Genomic DNA, 25,367 nt, shown 5'->3' on the forward strand with positions numbered 1-25,367 from the left:
TCTTTCCTTCATAAAGAATAAAATAATTTCCAATTTAAAAATTTTAGAAAAGCAAATGTCTTCAAAACACTTATACTTACAAAATAAGAACTTAGGAAAATCTTTTAATAATTAAAGAAAAAAATCATAGAACCACCTTAATTATATGTTAAAGATAACTGTTTCAGAATAACTCCATCCCTCCTGCCCACTCCCTCTCTACCCTCGTAAGAATAAAGTTGTTAACATTTGAGCATTCCCAGTTGTGCCAGTCATTTACTTGTTCACCCTCAGATCCCCTCCCTTCTCCAGCTGCACTCTGTACCACAGAAATTACATTTCCCAGGCTCCCTTGACAACTAACTGGCATCTCAGGTTTGGCCAATTAGAGACACCTGCGTACTTGAGGCCGGGAGAAGAAAAGTAGGCAGGGTATTTCGCCTTCTCTAGGTCTACCTGGAGCATTATCTCCATCTTCCCTGTAGCTGCAAATCATTCCGGATAGTCCCTCCTTCCATGGCCCTAGCTCTCTCTAAATGGTTCTGGCTTTTATCAACCTTAGGAGTGAAAGAAGCTTCCTAATAGTGCTACCCTCTGAGTTGCTTAACATCCCCTATTTGTCTTTCAGCTCTTCTAGTACCTGTGAAATCTATTCCCTCTACTAATGTCTTCTAGCTAAAAGACCTAGAGTGGTTTCTATTTCCTTGACACCAAGTAATGCTGTTGTCTCAAGATGGGTTTCTGATATTGCGTGGAGAATCTTTATAAACCTAAATACAATGAAGACTCTTTGCAGGCAGAAATGGGACCTGGTGATCCATGGTATACAGTAGGATCACAATTTTTTAAATTATCATGTGCAGTTGATTAGAATAAAGTGCCGGTTGAAGACAAACCTTTGGGAAATGAAGTAGCAACTGCACTTGACCATAATGGCAATATTGTTTACAGTAAGACCTGTGGGGTGGGAAGGCTCTATCTGACTATGCTAGAGAATTCATAAAAACAAAATGATGATTTCAGGGCTTAGAATTTTAGCTCAAGATAGTCGGAAAAACAGAATGTTTCTATGTTGACTTTTTAAAGAATCTCTTACTTTTTGCAGCCCCAGGCCAAAAAGGCTAAGGACCAGAAAGAAAATCTAATTCTGAGGAATGCAGAATTACAATACGAATTGAATAGAGTCTCACCAAGCTTCTAATGTTAAGATGTTATGTATCAGTTGGACATTAGGTAGGAAAGAAAGAGATGGGATGAGGGTTTTTGGAGTTAGAAAAACCTGAAAACTGTGAACTCCCAAATGCCCCCCTGGACATCGCTTGCCAAACAGCCTCTCCTCCCTGTCTGAGAAAACTAGTCTCCCATTCCTGAAAGACTTAGTAATGACAACACCTGAAGCAGCTGTCTTGCAAGAGGATTTGCAAGACCTACCTCCACAACTTTTTGTCGGTAGATTAGAACTCAGTATGCCACAAGAAGAGAAATGCAGAGTCAGCTCCATGAGAAAATAGCTGATATATCAAAAGAATTGCAAGATTTTGCTAATCTTGTATCAGCAGGAGTGCAGACACAGGTATATGATTGATTTGGATTTAATAAGCTTGCTCTAACATCTTGCTTGGACAGGAGACTGTAAATTGATTTCAGCATCAGCCCACAATCATTTAATAAGGTCAAAATGCCAGTACTTTCCTGACATAATATGAAGACTTAAGGAGATGGGAGTACTTTTATTATGAGCAAGCCATAAACCTCCTCTTTCCCAAGGTACGTCCTATTGGAGGACCCAAAGACATTCTTTCCCCAATTAAAATGCTATAAACTACACTGGAGAGGGCAGCACAAGCATCCTTAGAAAGCTCTGGTGGCTGACCTTTATGCACCAAAAATTAAAGTGGATGTGGAGATAATGGTGGGATATATCACCACTGAGATGGACTCCCCGATTTCAATTGAAATGGTGCACTTCCAGAGTGGCAAAGACCACATGGTAGCAATTAACCATTAGATAATGAATGCTGAAGAGCAAAAGGTGTGGATTGCCAATCATTTGTCCATTTGATCTCAAATCCATTCCCTAACCCATTCTTTTGCTCTATTATGTCATAGGAACGAAAATTCCCATGCTCCATTGCCAAATGGCTCTATTTCTGGCAGTGTCTCTGGCAGTAGCTATGAGGTTCCAGCTCCCCATCCCTTCCCTCCACCATTCCAACCCTGGCTGAAGAGCCCCTACCATGGCTCTACCACCACCAGAAAGCCCCAACTTCTAGACTCTGGTAACCTCATCTCCTCCCATCGGCCCTCTGGCCTAGAGTTGGTGGTGTAGATTCCTAGGTCTTCCATTCCCAGTACAACCAATTCCCTCTGCTAATGCCCCTCTGTTTCTCTTATTGGACCTTATCTGATTTCCAGAACTATCCACATAGCTGATGGAAATATGTCCTCTGCCCATGAGGTTGTTTTCTCACTTAAGGTTCAACACATGCACTAAAACTTGCAACAGCAGTAAATGTTATCTCCCTCTTTTTTAAAACATATCTGCATTCTTTTAAGTTTTTATGCTCAACAGTTATCTTAGAACCTCCTCTCACTGTCATCCTCCTTCTTCCTTTACGTCCTCTATAGCATGTCTTAGCCTCTAAAAGAAAGGTTTTTCACCATTTTTGTACCATGACCCCTTCTGGCAACCTGGCAAAGCCTCCTCAGAATAATGTAATTAAATGCATAAAATAAAATACATGAGATAACAGAAAGAATCAAAATATAAAAGCAAATATATAACAAAACAAATTGGTGATATCGTAATCTATACATTTCTTTAATAACATTAAATAACAAGCTTTACTCTTAGGTCTAATAACCACTGTGATTTCAAAGTAGTGACAAATAGAGGCAATATTTCAAAATATTTGCCATAACTGATTTGAGGTATCTATGATTTCTAATGACAATAAAGTTAAAAGTACTGCTAATGATATCACTTGTTAAAAGAAAGAGTGACTGGGTCAAGCCCTTCATAACTAAAGGAAATGCTTAATATGAGTTAGAGGTTAATAAAAATTAAAATGTAATTTTCCCCATCCAAGTACATGGATTCCCTGATTTCTCTGTTTCTGAGGACCCCAGCTTAGGAACCCCTGCTCTTAAGAAGAGTGCCTGAAATCAGTCAAACAGTATCATCAGGTCCTGAAGCCTAAAAAGTGTATTGCTCGGTCCTACATTTGCAGGATCTTTTAACTAAAGAAAGTTATATTGCTCTTCTTTATCCTCTCTCATCTGTCATAATGCATAGTTATGAAATTGTTTTTCTTGTGATAAGAACTTTTAAGATCTACTCTCTTAGCAACTTTCAAATATGCAATACAGTATTATTAGCTATATTCACCATGCTGTACATGACATCCCCATGACTTATTTATTTTATAACTGGAAGTTTGTACATTTTGACCCCTTTTGCCCATTTCACCCAAACCCCACCCAACCCCACCTCTATATTTATGAGCTTAGATTTCTGTTTGTTTTTTAAACTCCACACAAGAGTGAGATCATAGGATATGTGTCTATGTCAGACTTATTTCACTTAGCATAATGCCCTCAAGGTCCATCCATGTTATTGTAAATGGCAAGATTTTATTCTTTTTGAATGGCTGAATAATATTCCATTATATGTATATACCACATTTTGTTTATCCATTCATCTACTAAAGGACACTTCGATTTTAAAAATACTTTATGCCAATCACCCAGCATGATGTGTGTTAGCATTACAAATATCTGATAAGGCAAATATATGGCCTTAGTTTTTAGACGGTTTCATTCATTTCTGACTTGCTTTACAAAGGGCGTATTTGGAAATTACATGGCTAAACCAATTACTATATGAGTAAAATCATCTAAACAAATGATTGAAACAATAAGAATAAATAGTAATAGAAACCAGGAGTTGAATCAATTCTCACTACCTGTTTTGAGAAAATTCTTTCTTCCCTGAAATAATTTCCTGTCTCTTTAATGTGAACACATACTTCAAAACATCCTGATCAAATAAAAACAATAAATAGTGTGTTCTACTGAGAAATCTGATGACAACTGCAAATACATGTGAAAGAATACATTTAATAGACGATTGATTATCATGACAGTAATGTATATTTTAGTTTCAAAAATAAGTTTGGAGATGGTGAACAATCAGCATAAATTTAACAAATACCAGTTTATATTTAGTCTGGAATATTAAAATGCAAATAAAAGCAAATATTTCAATTTAAATTACCTCAAGGGCCACTAAAAACACAAATAAAACAGTCATATATTCATTGCTTGTTATTTTAATGAGAAACCACTGTTCTTTAGATATCCTGAAAAAAATCATTTTTTCAAACATTTATTCAAAACACTGCCACTGAGGGCTTAAAGCAGTGTGAGAGACAGAAAAAGCATGGTCACGCATTCAGCTCTCAGGAAGCTTACAGACTAAGGAAGAGCAGATAAGCATGAAATAAATGTTTCAGCTCTAAAATATCTGTAACGGCAACATGTTGTGAAAGAGGAAAGAGGTAATCAGTGTCACCTAGGGAGGCTTTAAAAAATTTCAAGACAGAACAGCATGGGAATTTAGTAAAAAGGGAAGGAAAAGCATAGTTTATGCTTAACTGTCAATAAATTATAGCTACTATTACAGTGCGCAGGCACTTTATAAAATTCACTTAATTATCACAACAACTCTTTGGGGCCAGCATTTCACAATGAGAAACCAATAATGTACAGGATAAATAATTCACCCAAGGTCACACATTTTATAAATGAAAGGGCCAGGAATGAGTCTAGGTCTGTGTAACTCAATATTCTTTCTACTACACCAGGTTGCCTAAGCTGAGCTTTAAAAATGAGTAAAATTTTAAAAGAGAAAAAGTAGAAAACAAGAAAAAAAATAACAGGCAGAAGAGACATAAACATATAATTTATGGCTTAGAGTGAAAGATAACTACTGTCCTTGCAATTTGTACATATACATATAAAATATATATGTGTGTATATATACTAATAAAATAAAAAATAACATAACAAAACAAAAATAAACTAAAAATTTATGAATTACACTATGATTAAAAATTCCATACGCAAATGTACTTATTTAAGAGACTGTTTCATGATCAAGATCATGAGGAACCTACATTAACATTTCAAAAATATCTGATTCATAAATCCTTTAGTCATCAAACGAATTCATCAATTAATATTTTTAATTAAGTTTAACCCACTAAAATAAACTTAAAACAACATATAAATAAACATAATCATTAAATTTCTACTTTAACACTCCTATACAATAAAAAAAAAATCCTATGTTTTATTATAATTCACTTTTTAAGCACAAGAATGTTATACTGGTAAATGTTAAACATGAAGTTTGTAATATGAAATGAATCTAAATAATCAAACTCTTACTTTTAACATTATTTGAGAGGAAAATACATTCTACCTCTGCATTGTGCTTAGTTGTTATTTCTAATTTTTCTTTCTTAGCCCGATGAAGTTTCTTTCTGAGATCAGCGGTAATATCCAAGTCTGTTTCACTTTTAAGCATTTGTTTTACTTCAGATGAGGCATTCTTCAGCCTAAAAAATGAGATCATAATAAAACATAATTCTCATTAGGTATATTTCCAACATTTCTGGTATTTCTGAAAACTTATTTTTCAAAAAACACAGAGAACATATGACCCTTGCACTAAAGAGACTTACAATCTAGTAAAGATGTCAATTGCAAAAGCTAGGGAGAAATGATAAGCAGTGTATGACTAGAAATAAACCACTGTCCACTGGGAAACCACCACTTTGTTCAAGATTGGTACTTAACAGCTGTTTGATCCTATCACAAGCTGTTATTTTAATTAATATAATAGCAAAGAGAATTTAGAGGTAAAAACCCACAAGAAGAAAGAGCACAGAAGATGAGACAATAGCATTAAAATACTGGGAGCTGGAAAGCAGGTAGACAAGTGGTAACTGATTTACATTAGAGAGTTAAATTCAAAGTCAACAGTGGAGAAAGCAACCTGATTTACACCAGAGTCTCAAAAGCTCAGTTAATTGGCAACACCTTTGAAAATAGAGGTAAAAGTGGAACAGAAAACAAAAGAATTGGTTGAAAGTCTGCCAAAGAAATAATGAGATCCATAAATCCTCTGCCCTATACACCACACAACTGAGTACTGATCTCTTCCCCACTGTGGCAAAACACTAGGGGTTTATTCCCTGGATGGGAAAAAACAGGTCTCTGGACTGGAGACATCAGATACAAACGGGGTAAGGGCTCCATACTAACAACAAGATACTCAAGTAAAAAGTTATATAATAAATGAGAACCCTGGTCTTCTAACACTTCTTGTCTGCCAGAACAATGGCAAAGAAGAAATTGAAAGGGTGTTCTTTAGAAAAGCTAACCAGTAAGGTGAAAAAGATCAAAAGATGCTGATGCTAGGAGTTCTCTAGCAAAAGAGAAGATGCCACAAACACAAAGCCTCACACACTGAGCTTCCGATCATCTTTTTAGGCCCCTACCTTTAAATATGAACAGACAGCCAAAGATCACCAGAAGTTAGGAAGCATTTAATAAGAAAGACAGAGACCAAATTGAGTGCTGGGTGGAGGGAATAAGCTTTCAAAGATTATGCAGGGAAAAGATAACTTTAAAGAGAGAGACAACCTATTATTACCACTAATGTCTTCAGAAAAACAGAAGAGGAAATAACATCAATAAAACAAGAACTACATGTAATAAAAAATGAAATATTTGGAAAACAAAAGAAGAGCTCTTGGAAATCGAAAACACAAACTAAGAAATGAAAAGAGGAAGGAAGGAAGGAAGGAAGGAAGGAAGGAAGGAGGGAAGGAAGCAACTTCTATTTGAAGAGTTCTCCATCGGAAATGTGAATGTGAGCAAGGAAAGGGACAGGGACGAAGCCAGGCAGTGGGACAGTGCAAAGAGGTGTCGACTGGACTTTGCTGTCAGCCAACCTCCAGGAGTGATTTCTTTAAGAAGATTACAGAAAACAATAAAATACTTCAACTATCTAAACATATTGAGAGATTTATACAACTTGGTTGGAGTATGAAGTTGAATTCATGATAAGTTCATAGAAATTAAGCAAAATAAACAGTAAATGAGATAATTATTAAATCTAAGAAAAACCAAATGTAAAAGAGAAAAAAACTGTATCTAAGTGCTACTACATGGCTCAATTGGGGAAATTTTCATAATTATAATAATGTAAAAATTAAATAACTAATCTAACCAAGATTACAATATCACTAAATATAGAGAAAATAGAAAAGAGAGAAAGCATGAATGAAAACTAAAAATTATGATCATGTACAGTAGGAAAATAGTACATAATTGAAGCTGAAAACTCAAATAGCAATATAAAAAATTTAAGAGATACAAATTTAAAAAATCATCTCTGAAAGTTGAAAATGATTGTTTTAGAGAGCAAGAAAGTAATTTGTCTCAAGGAAATTAGTACTGTTAGTTTTTTAAAACTTACTATGAAGCTATAGTAATCAAAACAGTGTGGAACTGAATTAAGAATAGACATGTAGATTAATGTATCAGAATCTAAACTCTAGAAATAAACTCATACATACATGGTAAATTAATTTTCAACAAAGGTATCAAGGCAAATCAATGGGAAAAGGATAAGTTAGGTTGAAGAGGAATTTCCCACTTAAATGGCTAACTTTGTAATCAGTTCTTTGTTCTGCTTCTGTAAACATGCTCACTGCATAGGCCAAAGATCTCGGGGTCAACTGAGAACTCACCCTTCCCTTCAGATGTATTACCTTAGTGCCTGTTTGAACAGATGTATTGCCTTAGTGCCTGTTTAAAAATAAAAAAAAAAAAATCTCCTGCTCTGTAACTGCCCGTAGCCTGTAGCCCGTAGCAACTCCTAGGGTCTGTAAATCAGCCCATGCCAACTGTCACAACACAAGTATAAAAGCAAAATTGCCCCTAAGCTCAGGGCCCAGATTTTCAGAGCACTAGCTCTTCTGGGACCACCAGCATAATAAACCTGACTTCTCCAACCCTCCGAGTACGGCTTGATTTCTCGCTGATCTGAGTTTCGCAATTTTTCTGCAACCTTTCTGGGGGCCCCAACAAGATTCTCAACTATGCTGGCCCTTGAGCTGCTGGACTGGTGGCTCGGCCAGGCCAGGGAAGAGGGGCTCTGAGACCAACGGGGAGGCGTGCCACCTGACGGCATTCCAGGTTCTCTTTCTGACTGGCACTCCTACTCTCCAGACAGCTGAGCCCCCAACCAGACTCACAGGAGGGACGGACCAACTCACCAGGAACAGCCACAGGATAAGCTAAGGCCCCAGACACAACTGCCTAGTCAGGTCCCATCACTGGACGGAAGAGGAGCTTGATCACCTCTTAGTCTTCAGTTTGAAGACACAGGTCAGGGTCTTCCCAGTGGGGGAAGACATCAGGGTCTTCCAAAGGAGGGAAAGACATAGCTCAAGGCCTTCCAAGAGGGGGAAGCAATGATTTAACCTGGTGTGTGAATGAGTGAATGAACAAGTGTACTGGTTGGCTTAGCGGTCAGGTACAAGTTTGTAGCTCTATGGCTGAGCACCCTTCAGGTCCCCTAAAGGCCATGGAGTTCGTTTGGGCTCACTCTGTGGGTCCGTAGTGAATGGCATACAGTCCAGGGCAGCATCAGACTAGTATCAGATTGTAAGTCACAAAGCTGCGTCTGCTACGTCTAAGCATCACCTAAGTTCCCCACAGGGGGACACAGCCAGATGAGCATCTGAATGGTCTCCTCTTTGGAGGGAGCCCACACTCTTGTCTTTGCAACACCATCACAGGTTGAGAAGAGTTTTGTCAACACTAAGAAAGCGGAGGGAGCTCCATCACCCTCCAGAGGGCAACCAAGCGCCCTCACAAGTTAGCAAACAAGTTAAGGAATGGTGGGCGGTTGTGCAAAAGAGGGTGAATGCTGAGAGGCTGAAATGTGGCCTTGCCATAAAGCAGAGTTAAGCCCCAATCCGCGGTTCCATGGTGATTCTCATACAGCTTACGGTGGCCCCACTGGATCTCCATGAGCAGTCTACTCCAGTAGTACAGGTTGGGGGTTCATACCGACCCATCAATGCTAAGAGGCATCTGAAAAATCCCCACGAGGGGTGCAGCCAAAGACTGGCGAAGCAAGTGACGTCCCCTCCAAAGACTCACCGACCCTATCCCCAACCCTCCGTGTGGCGTGATTATTGTTGCGGGAGGCATGGGAGGAGGTTCCTCTAAGCCAACTGTCTTAAATTGTATGTTGAAAAATTTTAAGAAAGGTTTCTCAGAAGATTACAGGGTCAAGATGACTCCAAGAAAACTGGATACTCTTTGCGAGCTTGAATGGCCTGCCTTCAGGGTAGGATGGCCTTCAAAAGGGACCCTAGACCTCCCCGCTGTTAGAGCTATGTACTGGATAGTGACAGGGAAGTCACCCACAGAGTTCTATGAGAGACTGTGTGAGGCATTCAGGGTATATACCCCTTTTGACCCCTAAGTGCAAAAAAAACAACGTATGGTCAACGCGGCATTTGTGGCTCAATCTTGAACTGACATCCACCGCAAACTTCAGATATTAGAAGACTTTGCTGGGATGAACAACAGCCAACTACTAGAAGTCGCAAACAAGGTGTTTGTGAACTGCGACCAGGAGGCCCAAAAGACAGCTGATAAGTGGATGAAATGAAAGGTATCTCTGCTGGCAGATGCATTAGGGAACCCAAGCCCAGTACAACAGACTGCTGCTCCCCCACGGAAGGGAGAAACCAAAAGGAGACCACCATTACATCACAACCAATGTGCCCACTGCAAAAAGACTGGCCATTGGAAGAACAAGAGGACATCTGAAGAGCCAAAGAAGTTCAATCAACCTCGTAAAGGAAAATACCAAGCTGAGCCAGTCTTCCAAGATCTTATAGGCCTGGCCGAAGCACAGTCAGACTAGGGGAGACTGTGCTCCCTGATCCTAGGCCCCCGGGAGCCTATGGTCGCAATAGAAATAGGAGGCCATCAATGACTTTTACGGTAGACACTGGGGCTGGACACTCTGTGGTAACCGCACCTGTGGCTCTCTTTATGGATAGTTACGAACAGTAACTATTGTTGGGGCGACGGGGGACCAAGTCACTCGCTCGTTCTGTAAAGTCCACTCATGTCAGTTACGGGGCCACCTAGCAACTCATGAGTTCCTGTATCTACCAGAGTGCCCCATCCCCCTTTTAGGTAGAGACTTATTAACAAAACTTGGAGCGCAAATCACCTTTGCCTCCAGAAAGCCCACCAGTCTCACACTGAGGAGCCGGCCTGCTCTAATGATGGCTGTGACTGTGCCCAGGGAGGACGAATGGCGTCTCTATTCTCTGGAAAGAGAACAAATCCAACTAGTCTGTTAGAAGGGTTCCCAACTGTCTGAGCAGAAAAGGGGCCCCCAGGTCTAGCCAAAAATCACGCACTCATCATGGTGGACCTGAGGCCAGGCGCCACTCCTGTCACACAAAGGCAATATCCAGTGCCACGGGAAGCACACGTGGGGATTTGGGACCACATCCAGCATTTGCGTGACACCAGAATTCTAGTTTAGTGTCAGTCACCTTGGAACACTCCACTCTTATCGGTCAGGAAGCTGGGAGGGAACAACTACCGCCCCATCCAGGACTCCACACCGTCAACAATGCAGTGGTCACCATCCATCCAGTGGTCCCAAATCCATACACCCTCTTGAGTCTCTTACCTGCCCAAGCAAGCTGGTTCACCTGCCTAGATCTCAAGGACTCCTTCAGTTATCACTGGCCAGCCAGCCTTTGTTTGCCTTTGAGTGGGAAGACCCACACACCGGGAGAAAGACGCAATTGACCTGGACTAGATTGCCACAGGGCTTCAAGAACTCACCCACCCTGTTTGGTGAGGCACTGGCCTCAGATCTTGCTGCATTCCCGGGAGAGACTTTGAACTGCATTCTGCTGCAGTACATAGATGACCTACTACTGCCTAGCCCTACCCAAGGAAATCGCTGGAAAGGTACTAAAGCCTTGCTGGTCCTATTCTCTTCCATGGGATACAAAGTGTCATGGAAAAGGCTCAAATCTGCAAACAGGAGGTCATTATCTCAGAAGGACATCAGGCACTTGGACAAGAGAGGAAATTGGCCATCTGTTCAATACCTTGGCCAAACACTGAGAAAGGGGTCCATGAATTCTTATGGGCTGCTGGATTCTGCCGGATCTGGATACCAGGTTTCTCTGAAATTGCCAGGCCACTGTATGAGTGCACAGCTGGGTCTAGTAAAGACCCCCTGGAATGGGGCTCTAAACAAGAAAAGCTTTCAGAGAAATTAAGAGACTCTTAACCAGGGCCCTAGCATTAGGACTACCGGATATGACATGGACTTTAATCTCTTCGTACATGAGAAGAATCATACTGCACTGAGGGTCCTCGCACAAACAGTTGGGCCATGGCAGCACCCGATTACATATCTGTCCAAACGGCTCAATCCAGTGGCCGTGGGATGGCCGCCACGTCTCCGAGCCTTAGCTGCCATGGTAGTCCTAGTCAGAGAGGTGGACAAGCTCAACCTGGGACAGAATGTAAACATAAAGGTCCCCCATGCTGTTACTGCATTAATGAATACTCAAGGGCATAAGTGGCAGACCAAAGCCAGGATAACTCATTATCAGGGACTGCTTTGCGAAAATCCACAAGTCCACCTCGAGACTGTGTGAACCTTGAATCCTGCTATGTTTCTGCTCACTGAGGAGGGGCCTCCTAACCATGATTGTGAAAAGGTCATGGATGAAGTCTACTCAAGTAGGCCGGACCTGACAGACATTCCTCTTCAGAATCCAGAACCAGTATTGTTCACCAATGGGAGCAGCTTCATCCATGAAGGACAGCGCAAAGCTGGCTATGCAATAACCACTACAGATGAGGTAGTCAGAGCTGAGGCTCTGCCACAGGGCTGGTCAGCACAGCGGGCCGAACTATGGGCACTTATCCAGGCACTGCAGAAGGCTGATGGGAAATGGGCCAATATCTATACCAACCCAAGGTATGCCTTTGCTACTTTGCACATACATGGGGCTATTTATAAGGATAGGGGATTACTGACGGCGGGAGGAAAGGAAATCAAAAACAAAGAAGAAATCCTGCAACTGCTAGAGGTGGTCTGGAAGCCTTCCCAAATGGCAGTCATTCACTGCAAGGGCCACCAGAGAGGAACCGACCATCAGTAGGGGAAACCAACTAGCAGACCAAGTAGCTAAGGAGGCTGCCAACCAACCGAGTGCCACAATGGGTCCTGAGCCAGTCTTCAAGGTTCTCCTGGCACCAGAATTGCCTCTATCCCCAAAACACACTAACAAAGAAGAACAATGGACTTTAAGTGAAGGGAGAACTAAGAGGAAAGAGGGCTGGCAGGAGCTTCCAGATCAAAGACTCTATTCTCGCTGCACTGGCAGCTCAGCTGGTAAAACAACACCACGAGTTAACTCACCTAGGGAAGACTACTTTAGAGAGCCTGTTCATACCCAAGCTCCCAATCCTGTGCACCCAGATCAGTGCTAGGTGTGCGACTTGTGCAAAAAACAACGCTGGTCAAAGGCCCAGATCTAAACCAGGGGTGCAAACAATTGGAACTATGCCATTCGAAGACCTAGAAGTAGACTTTACTGAGGTCAAGCCCTGCTGGAGCCACTGATACTTGCTTGTGTTAATTTGCACCTCCTCCGGGTGGGCTGAAGCTTTTCCTACATGCACTGACTGGCCACGAGAAGTAACTAGGGCCTTACTGAGGGAAATTGTTCCAAGATATGGGCTACCCCTCTCTATAGGATCTGACAATGGACCTGCCTTTGTGTCTGAGATAGTCCAGACTCTGTCCAAAGCTCTAGAGAGTAAATGGAAGTTTCACAAAGCCTACAGACCACAAAGTGCAGGGAAAGTTGAATGCATGAACCGGATCCTCAAAACTACTCTAGCTAAACTTTGTCAGGAAACCCAGTTATCTTGGATTGATTTGCTGCCTTTAGCTCTACTCCGTGCACGGTGCACCCCAAGGCTTTTGGGCTACTCCCCTTCTGAAATCCTTTATGGGAGGTCTCCCCCAGTGATAGGGAAGTTAAAAGGAGACCCTTGATTAATGGCTGACCTAGAAATGTCCCAACACCTTCAGGCCTTCGGAAGGATGCTCTGCCACATCACTCAGGAAACTTTAGAAAGAGCCCTTATCCCCTTAGGGAATTGGGTCCACCCTATCAGCCAGGAGGAGATGAAGTACGGGTTAAAGATTGGAAGAAGGAGCCATTCCAGCCGAGCTGGACTGGCCCTCACACTGTTATATAAGCAACTCCCACTGCTGTTAAGTTTACAGGTATCATCCTGTGGATCCACCACATCCGGGTAAAGAGAGCAACATCCTCAGAAAAACGAGAAACTTGGACTGCAGAGCCTCTTCCTGATCAGCTGCTCCGAGTCACGTTCCGAGGCAGCGGATATCCACCTGAGATCTTCGGCCCTGCTCTGGCCACCCCTGGAAGCTGGCCAGTCTATGCAAGGCAGAAGACTGAGGAGCAACTGTTCGAACTGCCCAGATGTATTGTTATCCTCCTGTAGCCCTAACCCTCTTTAGTATACTTGTCCTACTGCTTGCTTTAGGTTTGGACTCAGTCACGCCCTCCAACTGGACTCTGAGTCAAAGAATCACTTTAGCCCTAACCTATCTAACCTATGTAGGGATCCTCTCAATTCTTACATGTTTGGACTAAACTCATTTTTGTTACTTTTCTTACGATTCTAGAAACTTTGTTTAATCATCATTGGTTGTTTTGTTAATTCAAGTAGGATTTCATATTCAGGTAATCCAAGCATCCAAGCAATGGTGCCTCCTACCTCACCCTACACAGGAATTATGGGTGCTGGGTAGTTATATAGGACTTTATTGATACTTATAAGCTCACCCCTGAGGCGGACATCAATGTGATAAATGCATAGGGGCCATCCAAATAGGTGGTTGGATCCAGCAGACCTTTACCTTATATACCCATCAATCAGCCGCTTGTTACAGATCAGCTAACATTTGCACTTATGCTGGCAGAAGGTACTGGATAGGATGGATAAAAACCAAATATGTAGTGGGATACATCTGCCAAGGTCCATGCACAGGGGCAACAAGAAAATGGGCCGGTTGGACATACTACAGGCAAATAGGTATCTCAGATGGAAGAAGAGTCTAAGACTATGCCCGAGACCAACTAGTCAAAGAGACTGTACAGTGAGTAATAGAGCAGACAAACCTAAACCACCTCCAGGACTCAGTCCAATTTATGACCCACTTAAAAGAAACTTTGGCCAAAACCTAGACCTCTCAACCTTGGAAAAGAATCTCTTTGTCGACCTTGCTGAGAGGATAGCCCATGAACTTGGTATTACTAAATGTTGAGTGTGTGGAGAAGAACTCATGAGCAAAGATTGGCCTTGGAAGGGAACTAGCCTAGATGCCTTTTACCACCTCCAGTGGAACCACATGGTAGCTCAACATGAAGAGGATCGACCTAAGAGTTGGGTCCTCTCCTCCAAAGTAGTAAGAGAAGAATGTCTTGGCCAGATAAGTCCAAGATACAGTCCGTGGGTTAGGGAAACTCCATGTAAAAGAAGGCTATTTTTAAAATCACACAAACTTAAACTGGTAGCCCCAAACTCCTTTCTGGTATTGGGCCCCAACAGCACTATAACTACCTCCTCCTTGTGCCACTCCTTTGACCAAAGCTCAACTGTCACAAACTGTACTACAGAAGAGGGCCTGGTCCCTAACCCCTTCCGCGCCATCCCAGCTATTGGCCCATTCTAGGAAACCCTCAACCCCACTGACACCAGGAGTTGGGAAGCACCAGATAGTCTCTTCTGGATTTGTGGGAAGAGGGCTTACACCCAACTCCCAGCAAACTGGAAGAGAAGTTACACTATCAGGATCATTCAACCTGGCTTCTTCCTCCTACCAGACCAAGGAGGAAATGAGCTAGGTATTCCCTTATACCAAGACTTAAAAGCCAGAAATAAGAAGTCACTTAAAGTTGAAGTAGGGGGACAACAAAAATGGGGAGAGGATGAATGGCCACCCCACAGGATTATCCAATACTATGGCCCCACAACTTGGGCACAAGATAGGAGCTGGGGTTACCAGACTCCCATATACATGCTTAATCGAATTATCAGGTTATAGGCTGTACTAGAGATCATTACTAACCAGACAGCCTTGGCCCTAGAACTCCTGCCTACACAACATCTCAGATGCATGTGACAATATATCAAAACCAGTTAGCTTTAGATTACTTGCTAGTGGAAGAAGGAGGAGTATGCGGAAAGTTTAACCGATCCAATTGTTGTCTCCAAATAGATGACAATGGCCAGGCTATAACTGATATAGCTACTAACATTAGAAAAAATAGCTCATGTACCCATCCAGATTTGGAAAGGATGGTACCCTAATAACCTCTTTGGGTCCTCTACTTTCCGGGGCTTTAAAACCTTAGTTGGAACAGTACTCTTTCTCCTTGGGGCCTGCATCCTTCTCCCTTGCCTGATGCCTCTTATTGTTCAGTCAACTACCTCCCTTATAGAAGCTATGGTAGAGAGAAAAACTGCAGCAAAGATCTTTATGTTGTGGAAGTACCAGCCTCTAGCCCAGGAAAATCAAGAGGTTGATGTCCTATAAAAATTTAAAGGGCATCAAAAGGGAGGAATGAAGAGGAATTTCCCACTTAAGCTAACTTTGTAATCAATTCTTTGCTCTGTTTTTGTAAATATGCTTGCTGCATAGGCCAACGATCTCAGGGTCAACTGAGAACTCACCCTCCCCTTTAGTTGTATTGCCTTAGTGCCTGTTTAAAAAAAAAAAAATTCTCCTGCTCTGTAAGTGCCCATAGCAACTCCTGGAGTCTGTAAATCAGCCCATGCCAACTGTAACAATGCAGGTATAAAAGCGAAATTGCCCCTAAGCTCAGGGCCCAGATTTGCAGAGCACTAGCTCTTCTGGGACCGCCGGCATAATAAATCTGAGTTCTCCAACCCTCCAAGTATGGCTTGATTTCTTGCTGATCTGAGTTTTGCAATTTTTCTGCAACAAAGTCAGCCAACAAATGATGCTGAAACAACTGGATTTCTATCTACACACAAAAAGATGAATTTACCTCACAACATACACAAAAAGACCTAAATGCAAGAACTAGAATTTTAAAACTTTTAGTAAAAAAACAGAGAATATCTTAATGACCTTAAGTTAAGCAAAGATTTCTTAGACATGAAACCAATCCATAGAGGAAAACAACTGGACTTCATTAAAATTAAAAACTTTTGTACTTCAAAGATATTAAAAAAATTAAGTCAAGCCAACAAATGGGAGAAAATACTTGCAAATTATATATCTGATAAAAGACTTGTATCCAGAATATATAAAGAACTAGTAAAGCTCAATAATAAAAGACAAATAACCCAATTTAAAAATGAGCTAAAGAACTGAACAGGCTTTTCACCAATGAAGATATACAAGTGGCCAAATAAGCATATGCAAAGATGCTCAACATCATTACTCATTGGGAAACTGCAAGTTAAAATCACAATTACATATCACTTCACACTGGTTACAACAGCTATAATCAAAAAGTCAAAAATAACAAGTGTTGGCGAGGATGTGGAGAAACTAAAACCTCATAACCTTGCTGGTGGAAATGTAAAATGGCTCAGCTACTTTAGAATACAATTTGGCAGTTTCTGAAAAAAATTAACAGAATTTTACTATACAATGAAATAATGCTATTCCTAAGAATCTACCCAAGAGAAGTGAAATCACATTCCACACAAGGACTTGTACACAAATGTACGCAAACAGTATTATTCATAGTAGCCAAAAAGTGGAAACAACCCAAATGTCTATCAACTGGTGAATGGGTAACCAACACGTGGTATACCCATGCAATGGAATACTGTTTAGCATTAAAAAAGACAAAGTGCTGATAAATTTTATAACGTGATAAACCTGAAGAACATGCCTAGTGAAAGAAGCCAGACAGAAAATCATAGTGTATGATTCCATTTATATGAAGTGTTCATGAAAGGCAAATCTCCAGAAACAGAAAGTAGATTAGTGATAAACAGCAGTTTAAAAACTTCATTTATTCAGATTCTAGAATCTGAAGAGTAATTTAGCCATTAAAAGTTATAACATGTGTATACTGATATGTCTGCCTTGAATTAAAAGGCAGATAATAAATATAAAATATTCTTAATTTTTAAATATACACTTATATATTCATAAGAGGTCTAGACAAGCATATACCAAAATATTATCAGTAGTTAATTGTAAGTAGTAGGATTATAAGTGGTTTCACTGTTTTATTCATTTGTATTTTTTAAATTTTTCATTAAACTATACATACATGTACGTATATATACATATATAAAATAGAATATCAGACCAAGAAGGAACCTTGAAGATCCTCTATTCAGCAGCCTTTGAACCATATTCCTCACCATGGTGGTGGAAAACAAGCTGATGAGATTCCACTCCTAACCCTCGCAACATTTGATAAAAGGAAAAGTCCTCTTTGAAATAAAATTTTGGCAAAGTAAATTTATATCTTATTCATTTATTCCTTACCTTGCTCCAGAAAGGATTTTAGGTAGCTTCTAAAGATAGGTGGAAAATGTTTAAGTAGCAAACTCTATTTATTGGTGAACTACCTCTTAGTCATGGTACTCGCCCCACACACACATTCTTGCTGCAATGCGGTCTAAATCAGTTCTTCTCAAACTAAATATGAGCAAGGGATATTGTCCCCACCCCATGAGGCTGTTACAAGATCAATTTAAATGGATAGCTAAAAAAAAATTTTAAACGGATAAAATATAACCTTAAGTGTTCAGTTATTAGATTCAACAAACAGAAAATTACTGTTACATGACTATAAAAGTTTCAAAACATTTACTTTCAACTTCTGTACTTATTTCATTGTAAACTACACTTTGGGTTACAATCTCTGAGTGGCTCAGTTTTATATTATAGACTCAGAGTTTTATATTATTCATATCAGAAGTGAAGATACCTTACCCAAAGGGAGATATCAATGGTACAAAAAAGAATAGCAATAGCAATTCTCAGAATATATTCTCCAAGTAAAAGAGCAGTTAGCAGCAGGACTTTAAAAGAAAGCTTAAACTGAAGGCGAGTTGGAGCAATAAAGAAAGAAGAGACTGAATTAGAGCCACAGAGATTACGGCAAGCCAAAGTAATAACCACACAGAAATGTGAATAAGCAGAAATGTAAGTAGAAATATTTAGAGAGATGGAAAAGAATAAGCAAGTATCTAGGGACAAAGATAGACATTTTGACTTTTGTGGACTGAGTTAACAAAGGAGCAAAAATTATGGCACAAAGTGTCCAATCCAGTTCCAGCTCCAGTTCCCATGAAGCATTCCTACTCATGCAGTCCCATGAAAGTTCTACTTCCCTTACATTGCATGAGAATTTTTCCAATCAGTACCTCCAATTACTAACTTCTCCCTGATCCCTGCAACCAAAAGCAATCCTCAATTGAAGGAAAAGAGTGGAGACTTACCTTTGGTTATCTCCAGTGGTATTACCTGAAGTGTTTAAACTCATGACGTCTTCCAACTCTTTCAAAATACCCCACTGTTTCTTAAGGATATACTTCGTTACTAATGATTAAAACTGTCCAAGATGTCTGTGGCTACAGGTTAGATGTACTGAAGTCTGTTAAAATAGTAAACAATGTAACAGTGGTTATATATGTGAGTCCTGAGACTGGGTGAGTTTTCTTTTGTTCTACAACTTATTTGTATTTTTTAAATTATTGTCTAACAAACATATAAATACTTCTATTTTTAAAAGCCATGTTTTATTTCTTTTAAAAAAAGATTAGCAGTAAAAATAACAAAATGTTAGAAAGATTTTCCTTCTTGTAAAACAAGCTAATACTATTGTTTTCATTTCTCAAACAAAAAATTATAATAAAATAGTGACAAATTGTTCTTGAACTGGAAAAGGAATATGTAGTGCCTATCTGTAGGCCACAGAAAGACATTTGAAAGAAAATGAAGTCCAGGGTCATTTTGGGATCCCTGAATATTTTTCCATAAATGAAATATTTTTAATGCAACATTACAATAAAAGGCCAAAGTACTCCCAAATAAAAGATCTCATGGTAATTTTCAAAGGTCTTCTCCTAAAGGATCAAAGAGGAAGAAGGAAAGAGCAGAGTATTTGTCACTTATACCGGCCTTCTCTCTAGAACTCTCTTCTATGGGAGATATTCCAAATTATACAGAGCCAACCATTTAAAGTAAGTTACTTTACTACAGTATGAAGGAGTCTATGGGTAAACATTTTAAACAAATAAATAACAATAATTAAGTCCCACAGACACAAATATAAAGATGCCACAAATACCTCTTGGTATCCTCAGCAGAAGTCCAATATCCTAAGAAAGACCATGAGCTTTGGACTCAGAGAGATCTGAGTTAGGATTCCAAAAAATATCTTACAAGTATGTGGCCGTGGGCAAATCACTTACACTCTCTGAGCCTGCTTCCTCAACCATAAGCAGATAACTATATCGACCTCATATATTTGAGATTAAAAGGAAATAGGTGATACTTGAGGTGATTCTGTCTGGGGTAAAGATGTAATAAAAGAATTGTTTAGTAAAACTGCTGGTGTTCAGGGATATCTAAATGACCAAAATAAACAAACAAAAATGCTAAACCATTCTGTCCCTGCCCTTACAACCCTCAGTGTGATTAATGAAAGAAAAGGGACTCAAGCCAACTGGGACGTAGATTCAACCACAGTGCTGAGAACTGACTATGGCTCTACAGACAGATACCAAGAGGTCTTTAACGCAGTCAGTGGTTCATGCAGCTGGTAACAGAACAGTCTGACCCAGGACAAAGAGGATGTAATTTTTACCAAGATGAGGGGTGGGGCATCCCATTTCTCCAGGGACCTAAAAGACTAAGTAAGCTTAGGAATAGTGGTAGACAGACAAATAACACTGTCCTTAATTTACGGAGCACCTACTACATTGCCAAGCACTATATTTGGTACTTTATATACAAAACTCTGATACTTACAATACTGCAATGTAAAGATTATCCCAATTTTCAACAGAGAAAACTAAGACTCAGAGATCAGAAGTAACCTGCCAAAAGTCACATATTTATAAGACCAAGATTCCAACTTGTAACTAACTCAAAAGCCCAAGATTTTTATACAAGGCCACTGTTGAACCATAAGTTATTTTACCTGAGGTTTATTATCCTCACTTCAATTCAGGGAAGATAAGTGACTTGCCTATCGGCAGTCAGCTACTAAGTGGGAGACACTAAGCTCTGAAGCAAGCTCTTCTGATACTGAATCTTTTCACCTTACCACCATGCCCCCAAAGGTCAAACTCCAGAGAAACCACCTTCAGAATAGAAGTAAAAGAGTTAGAACCTAAAAAGAATGGTCTCTTCTACACATAAAAGTAAGGTCCAAGACACAAAAGTACATATATAAAATGTTAGTTTTTGTGAAAAGATTAAATACACATATGCATATGTGCATATATGTTACAACAGGCACAAAGAGAACCTCTATTTATCTCACAGGAAAAGAACTTACATAGTTAGGACTTTAATAATGTCTGTTTTGTTTCGTTTTGTTTTTTGTATTGTTTTTATCTTGGGCAGAGAAATGTGGGAAGAGGTAGTTTAAATTTAATAAATTTGTTTCAATAAAGCTAAAGTAGGAGAATCATCAATTTTCAGTGCATTATTTTGGTATCTAACATCTTCAAATCTGAATGGTCTTCTAGAAAGTGTCTTCTATAGCTCAGGAGCAACTTTCATTGATTTCCAGATCACTGATATGGATAATGTAAAAAAAGACAGATGGTCCACACCACCACTGCCCCCTGGTGTTTCTCTCTTGTATAAAACCCTCCCCTTTGTGCGCAGAACCTGTGACTTGTTTCTAATTAATAGAATATGGCAAGACGATGCATCCTACAATCACATTGTTATATAAGACACTACCTTAGTAAACTGAAGTGAGACGATCTCTTCCTAGTCTTGAAGAAACAAACTGCCATGCTAGGAACTACCTATGGAGAGGGCCACATGGCAGGGATCTGCAGGCAGCCTCCACCACACAGCCAGTAAAAAGCCACCCACATCCCTCAGTCATACAGACGCCAACAGGAAATAAATTCTGCAAACAACCTGAATGAACTGAGAAGCAGATTCTTTCCAGTCAAGCCTCCAGATAAGAACCCAAGCAACACCTTGACTACAGCCTAGTGAAACTTAACAGAAGGCCCTCCTAAGCTGTACCCAGACTCCTGATCTACAGAAACTGAGAGATAAGAAACGTATGCTGTTTTAAGGCACTACTTTGTGGTAATTTGTTACACAACAAGAGAAAACTAATATGGATAAGAAACTTGAGAATGCTCTCGCAGGGTTAAAAAGACAAAAAAAGAAGTTGAGTGACAGGTAAAATACAAAAATGAGTTCTCACACCAGCCACGCCTCTGTGTGTCTTTTATAAAGTCTCTTCATTTTTCTATAGCTTAATATCTTTATTAATTTAAATGAGGGAGTTTGTATAAATCCTATCTAAGGTAACTAGATAGAGAAACTAGATAATCATGGGCAATATTTACAAGAAGAACGACAAAATACAAATGAGGAAGGGCAAACCACCACAACCACAAAACCTGCAAAGAAATCAGTGGAAAAGAATAAGGCTGCATATGACAGAACCGCCAAAAAGCTGACAAATATTTAATGGAAAGCACTGCAGGCCAATTTGAGAGCAGCAGGTGAAAGTGGAAGAAGTCTACCCATTCACATAAAACAGATATATGATAAGAGAATCTTAAAAGAGTTGGTTCAGTCTGCCTCATGAACTTTCAAAACTGACCTGCTAAAGTCCCCTTCCCAGATAAATAATTGCTGTACAAAATAGTGAATATACTAAAAAACCACTGAATTGTACACTTTAAAATGGTGAGTTTTAGATTATGTAAGTTATATCTGTCTTTTAAATTCATCATCATAAAAAAAAAAACCTATCTAAAGTCTCCTTTACATAACTATTATTTTCTTCCTCTCTCTCTGATGTCAGCTCTTAATAACACTGGAGTTCAAGGGCCTACCTCTGTATATTTCAGGATAACTACATCAACAAAGGGCCAAACTTAAGTCAGTGGTTGAATTTAAACTATGATGGGATTTCTATGCTATCGGATATGGCAGAGAAGATGTAGCAAAATCTCCCTTTTCTTCCACCAGAGTGAAAAGAAGGTAAGGAATGATGATGACAATAGCTAGGAACAGTAATGAAAATGTAAATGGAATAGGAAATTAAGTCAAAGAATGCAGAGTCCCCACATATTATATATTCCTAGCTTTACTTGAAACTTCCCTATTAAACTCTACAAGTTATGATAAACAATAACTTGGCAAATCTACATGAATAAATTTCTTATGATATGTAATTAATGTCAGCCTTTTCTTCAACATCTGTGTAACTCTTTAAATAATGCTCTCCATTTGAAAATATTCTATGCATCATTATCTATGAACAAACTGATACCTCAGTCACTCCCTGTTGTCATCATTCCAACTGTGACAAATATCCCTTCTCAGGAATCATATTAAGAACCGTCTATAATCTCATTTCATTCTACACTAACACCAAGGGGAAGATACTGTTAATATATACTCCACTTGATACCTGAGGAAACGAGAGCTTAAAGATATTCAGTCACTTGTCCAAAGTCGCATCTCTAATAAGTGACAGAATTAGGATTCAAACCCAAATTGGCTGCCTCCAGAGCTCTGCTGTGTGCCTTGCTATTGGCCTTTAAAACATGGCTGGCCCCCGGCCAGGGAACATGTGAGACCTCACTTGTCAGGGAAGCACTCCTGCTCCCTGCTGCAGATTTCTCAAACACAAATCATTCTTCCCCAAATCCAAATTAACTACGAGTTAGGGTCTTCTTAATGAAAGATGACTCAGACCTCCAGTAGATACTCAGTGCAGATGGCATTTCCATAGGCTTGGGTTAAACTCAGGATGCTGTAGCAGTGATGGATAAAGACAAAGTTTAAATCAGATTTTTATGTTAATGTATTAATAGAGGAATTTTCTTGGTATTGGAGCTAAACTATTCTCACCATTCCTTCTAAAATAAAAGAGGGGATGTTATGTATATCATTCTTCAATAAGAAGTTCTTTAGAAAGAGGTAATAAGCAACCGAAGCCAAGATACCAAGGATCTGGACATCCTGAGAGGAAGCACCAGCCAGAAAGACAATTTGACCTTAGATTCCAGAGCCACTGCTGGTACAAAGTTTTCCTACCTCACATTTGAGTCCTTTAGTGCGTCATCCAGAATGTACTCATCTCTCAGCGTATCTGCACAGATCAGGGGAAAAGGGAAGGGGAGGGAGAATGAAAAGATAAAAACTGCTATTATTACTACATGCCAGATACTATACTATACCTGATCCCATGAATCCTACCAATAACCCTGTGAGATTATTATGCACATTTCACAGATGAGAACTTGGAAAGGATGAGTAACTTGTGTATAGATATTCAGTAGGAGGGTTAGAATTCAAATCCACATTTGGCTGACTTCATAGGTCCGTCTTCTTCCATTAACACACTGCTCTCTTCAGTAGTAACCACAATCTGTTTTGGGATGTCTATCTGCACACTTGTATATTTCATCTTTAAGGGGATGTTTGGTTATCAAAACAAGGCCAAGACAAAGGGCGGAGACAAAGAATTTTAGAAGTAAATGAGACCAAGTCGATCCTCCTTGTCTGGCAGATAATAAATCGATTGCCTAGGGAGCTTAGATGATTGGCCTGAGGACTCACACCCAGTAAAAGAGTAGGCCAGGACTAGTAGAAAGCTCCAGACTGAAACTACTCTCTTCATCTTTCCTCTTAGCAGGTGGCATTGCCTTTGTTTCTTCTTCATTTCATGAAAAAGCATGTTTATTTCCTGCTCTATCGTCTTTTTGTTGTTACTAGACACTAACTGTTCAATGAAACAAATGACAAAAGGGTAGGTTCTTTTCTCCAAGGTCATAAAACTATAAAACATCGATTTATAATGTATTCAAAATAATTGGAAACCAACTGAAATTGCTTCTCAAGTAAACTTACACAGTATCATTTGTGATCTGCTTATAACAAATATATATGTATTTTCCTAGGATAAATACCATAATAGAATAAAGAACAGTCAAAAGGAGGGTCAATTCCTGCAGAATAGTGTCAGGAAAACTGATAGCTGACTTTTCTAAGTCTCTTAGAGTCCTAGTGGGTAAGCAGTAGAAGCTACAGAAGGCAGCCTTGTACATCTCATTCTTTCATCTACCAAACATTTATAGTGTCGTGTATGTGGCCGGGTTTTTGTTTGTTTGGTTTTTTAAGAATGAAAAAAGTATGGTCTTTGTCCTCAAAGGGCTTACTGATGATCAGGAAAGAGCCCCTCAGTCCGGAGTTGTAAACCTAAGAAACTTCAAGTCCAGGCCCTCTTGGTCCTGCCCGCTGGTCCCTTACCCAGTCCTCTGGGTACCAGAGCAGCAGAGTGTGACTAGGATGCTCCAGGGAGAACTTCCTCCAGATGAGAGGAGAGGCTCAACCAGGGAGCTGGAGGCGTGTCCCCACTGACAAGAACAGCCCCAGAACAGCCCCAAACTAACTCGGCGTCCTCCATAACCCTCCCTGCAGCACCTCACACATACCTTTCCTCTGAATACTTCCCCACCAAATCGTTCGCCTCGAAGACCCCGCACCCCGTGGTTACCTCACGGGTCTCCCGTGGTCCAGATCGTACACCCAAGACCCCAGGGGCAGCTTCAAATCTCAATGGTAGAATGAGGCTCAGGACGACCGCGGGAGGAGGGGGTGGGGCAGAGAAAATCTGTTGGAACTGGACGGACTCTAGGACCCGGGGAGGGTGAACAAATAGCAAAGGGGGACTGGAGGACGACAAGCCCCAGGGAGACGCTGTTTACAACGGCCACTTCCGGAGGAGACTCGACTCCCCTCGCCGGCCTTCGCAGACTTTCTCAGGCCTCCGGCCCCGCCCGGGCCCGCCCCCTTGCTCCCGCCTCCGCCGCCGACCCCTCCAGGATACGCCCTCAGAGAATACCGCGCTCCGATTGGAAGAGCCGGGCCCGCGAAGCTGCGCGGCTTCCCTGGAAGGCGAGCCGACGCATGCGCCGTTGCTGGGGAGCGG

At 40.4% G+C, this 25,367-nt stretch overlaps 1 protein-coding gene across 1 annotated transcript in view; it reads right to left on the reverse strand.

The window, feature by feature from the left end:
• Positions 1-25,205, reverse strand: part of CCDC171 (coiled-coil domain containing 171) — a 256,342-nt gene extending 231,137 nt beyond the window's left edge. Inside the window, exons 1-4 of the mRNA XM_025051395.1 lie at positions 24,933-25,205; positions 23,471-23,525; positions 18,658-18,812; positions 5,465-5,600 (exon numbers count right to left, since the gene is read on the reverse strand). Coding sequence (XP_024907163.1) covers positions 5,465-5,600; positions 18,658-18,701 — 180 coding nt within the window. The 5' untranslated portion in view covers positions 18,702-18,812; positions 23,471-23,525; positions 24,933-25,205. The remainder of the gene's footprint in view (positions 1-5,464; positions 5,601-18,657; positions 18,813-23,470; positions 23,526-24,932) is intronic.
• Positions 25,206-25,367: the final 162 nt, after the last annotated feature.

Source organism: Pteropus alecto, unplaced genomic scaffold, assembly GCF_000325575.1.
Source record: "Pteropus alecto unplaced genomic scaffold, ASM32557v1 scaffold95, whole genome shotgun sequence".
NCBI classification, from domain to species: domain Eukaryota; kingdom Metazoa; phylum Chordata; class Mammalia; order Chiroptera; family Pteropodidae; genus Pteropus; species Pteropus alecto.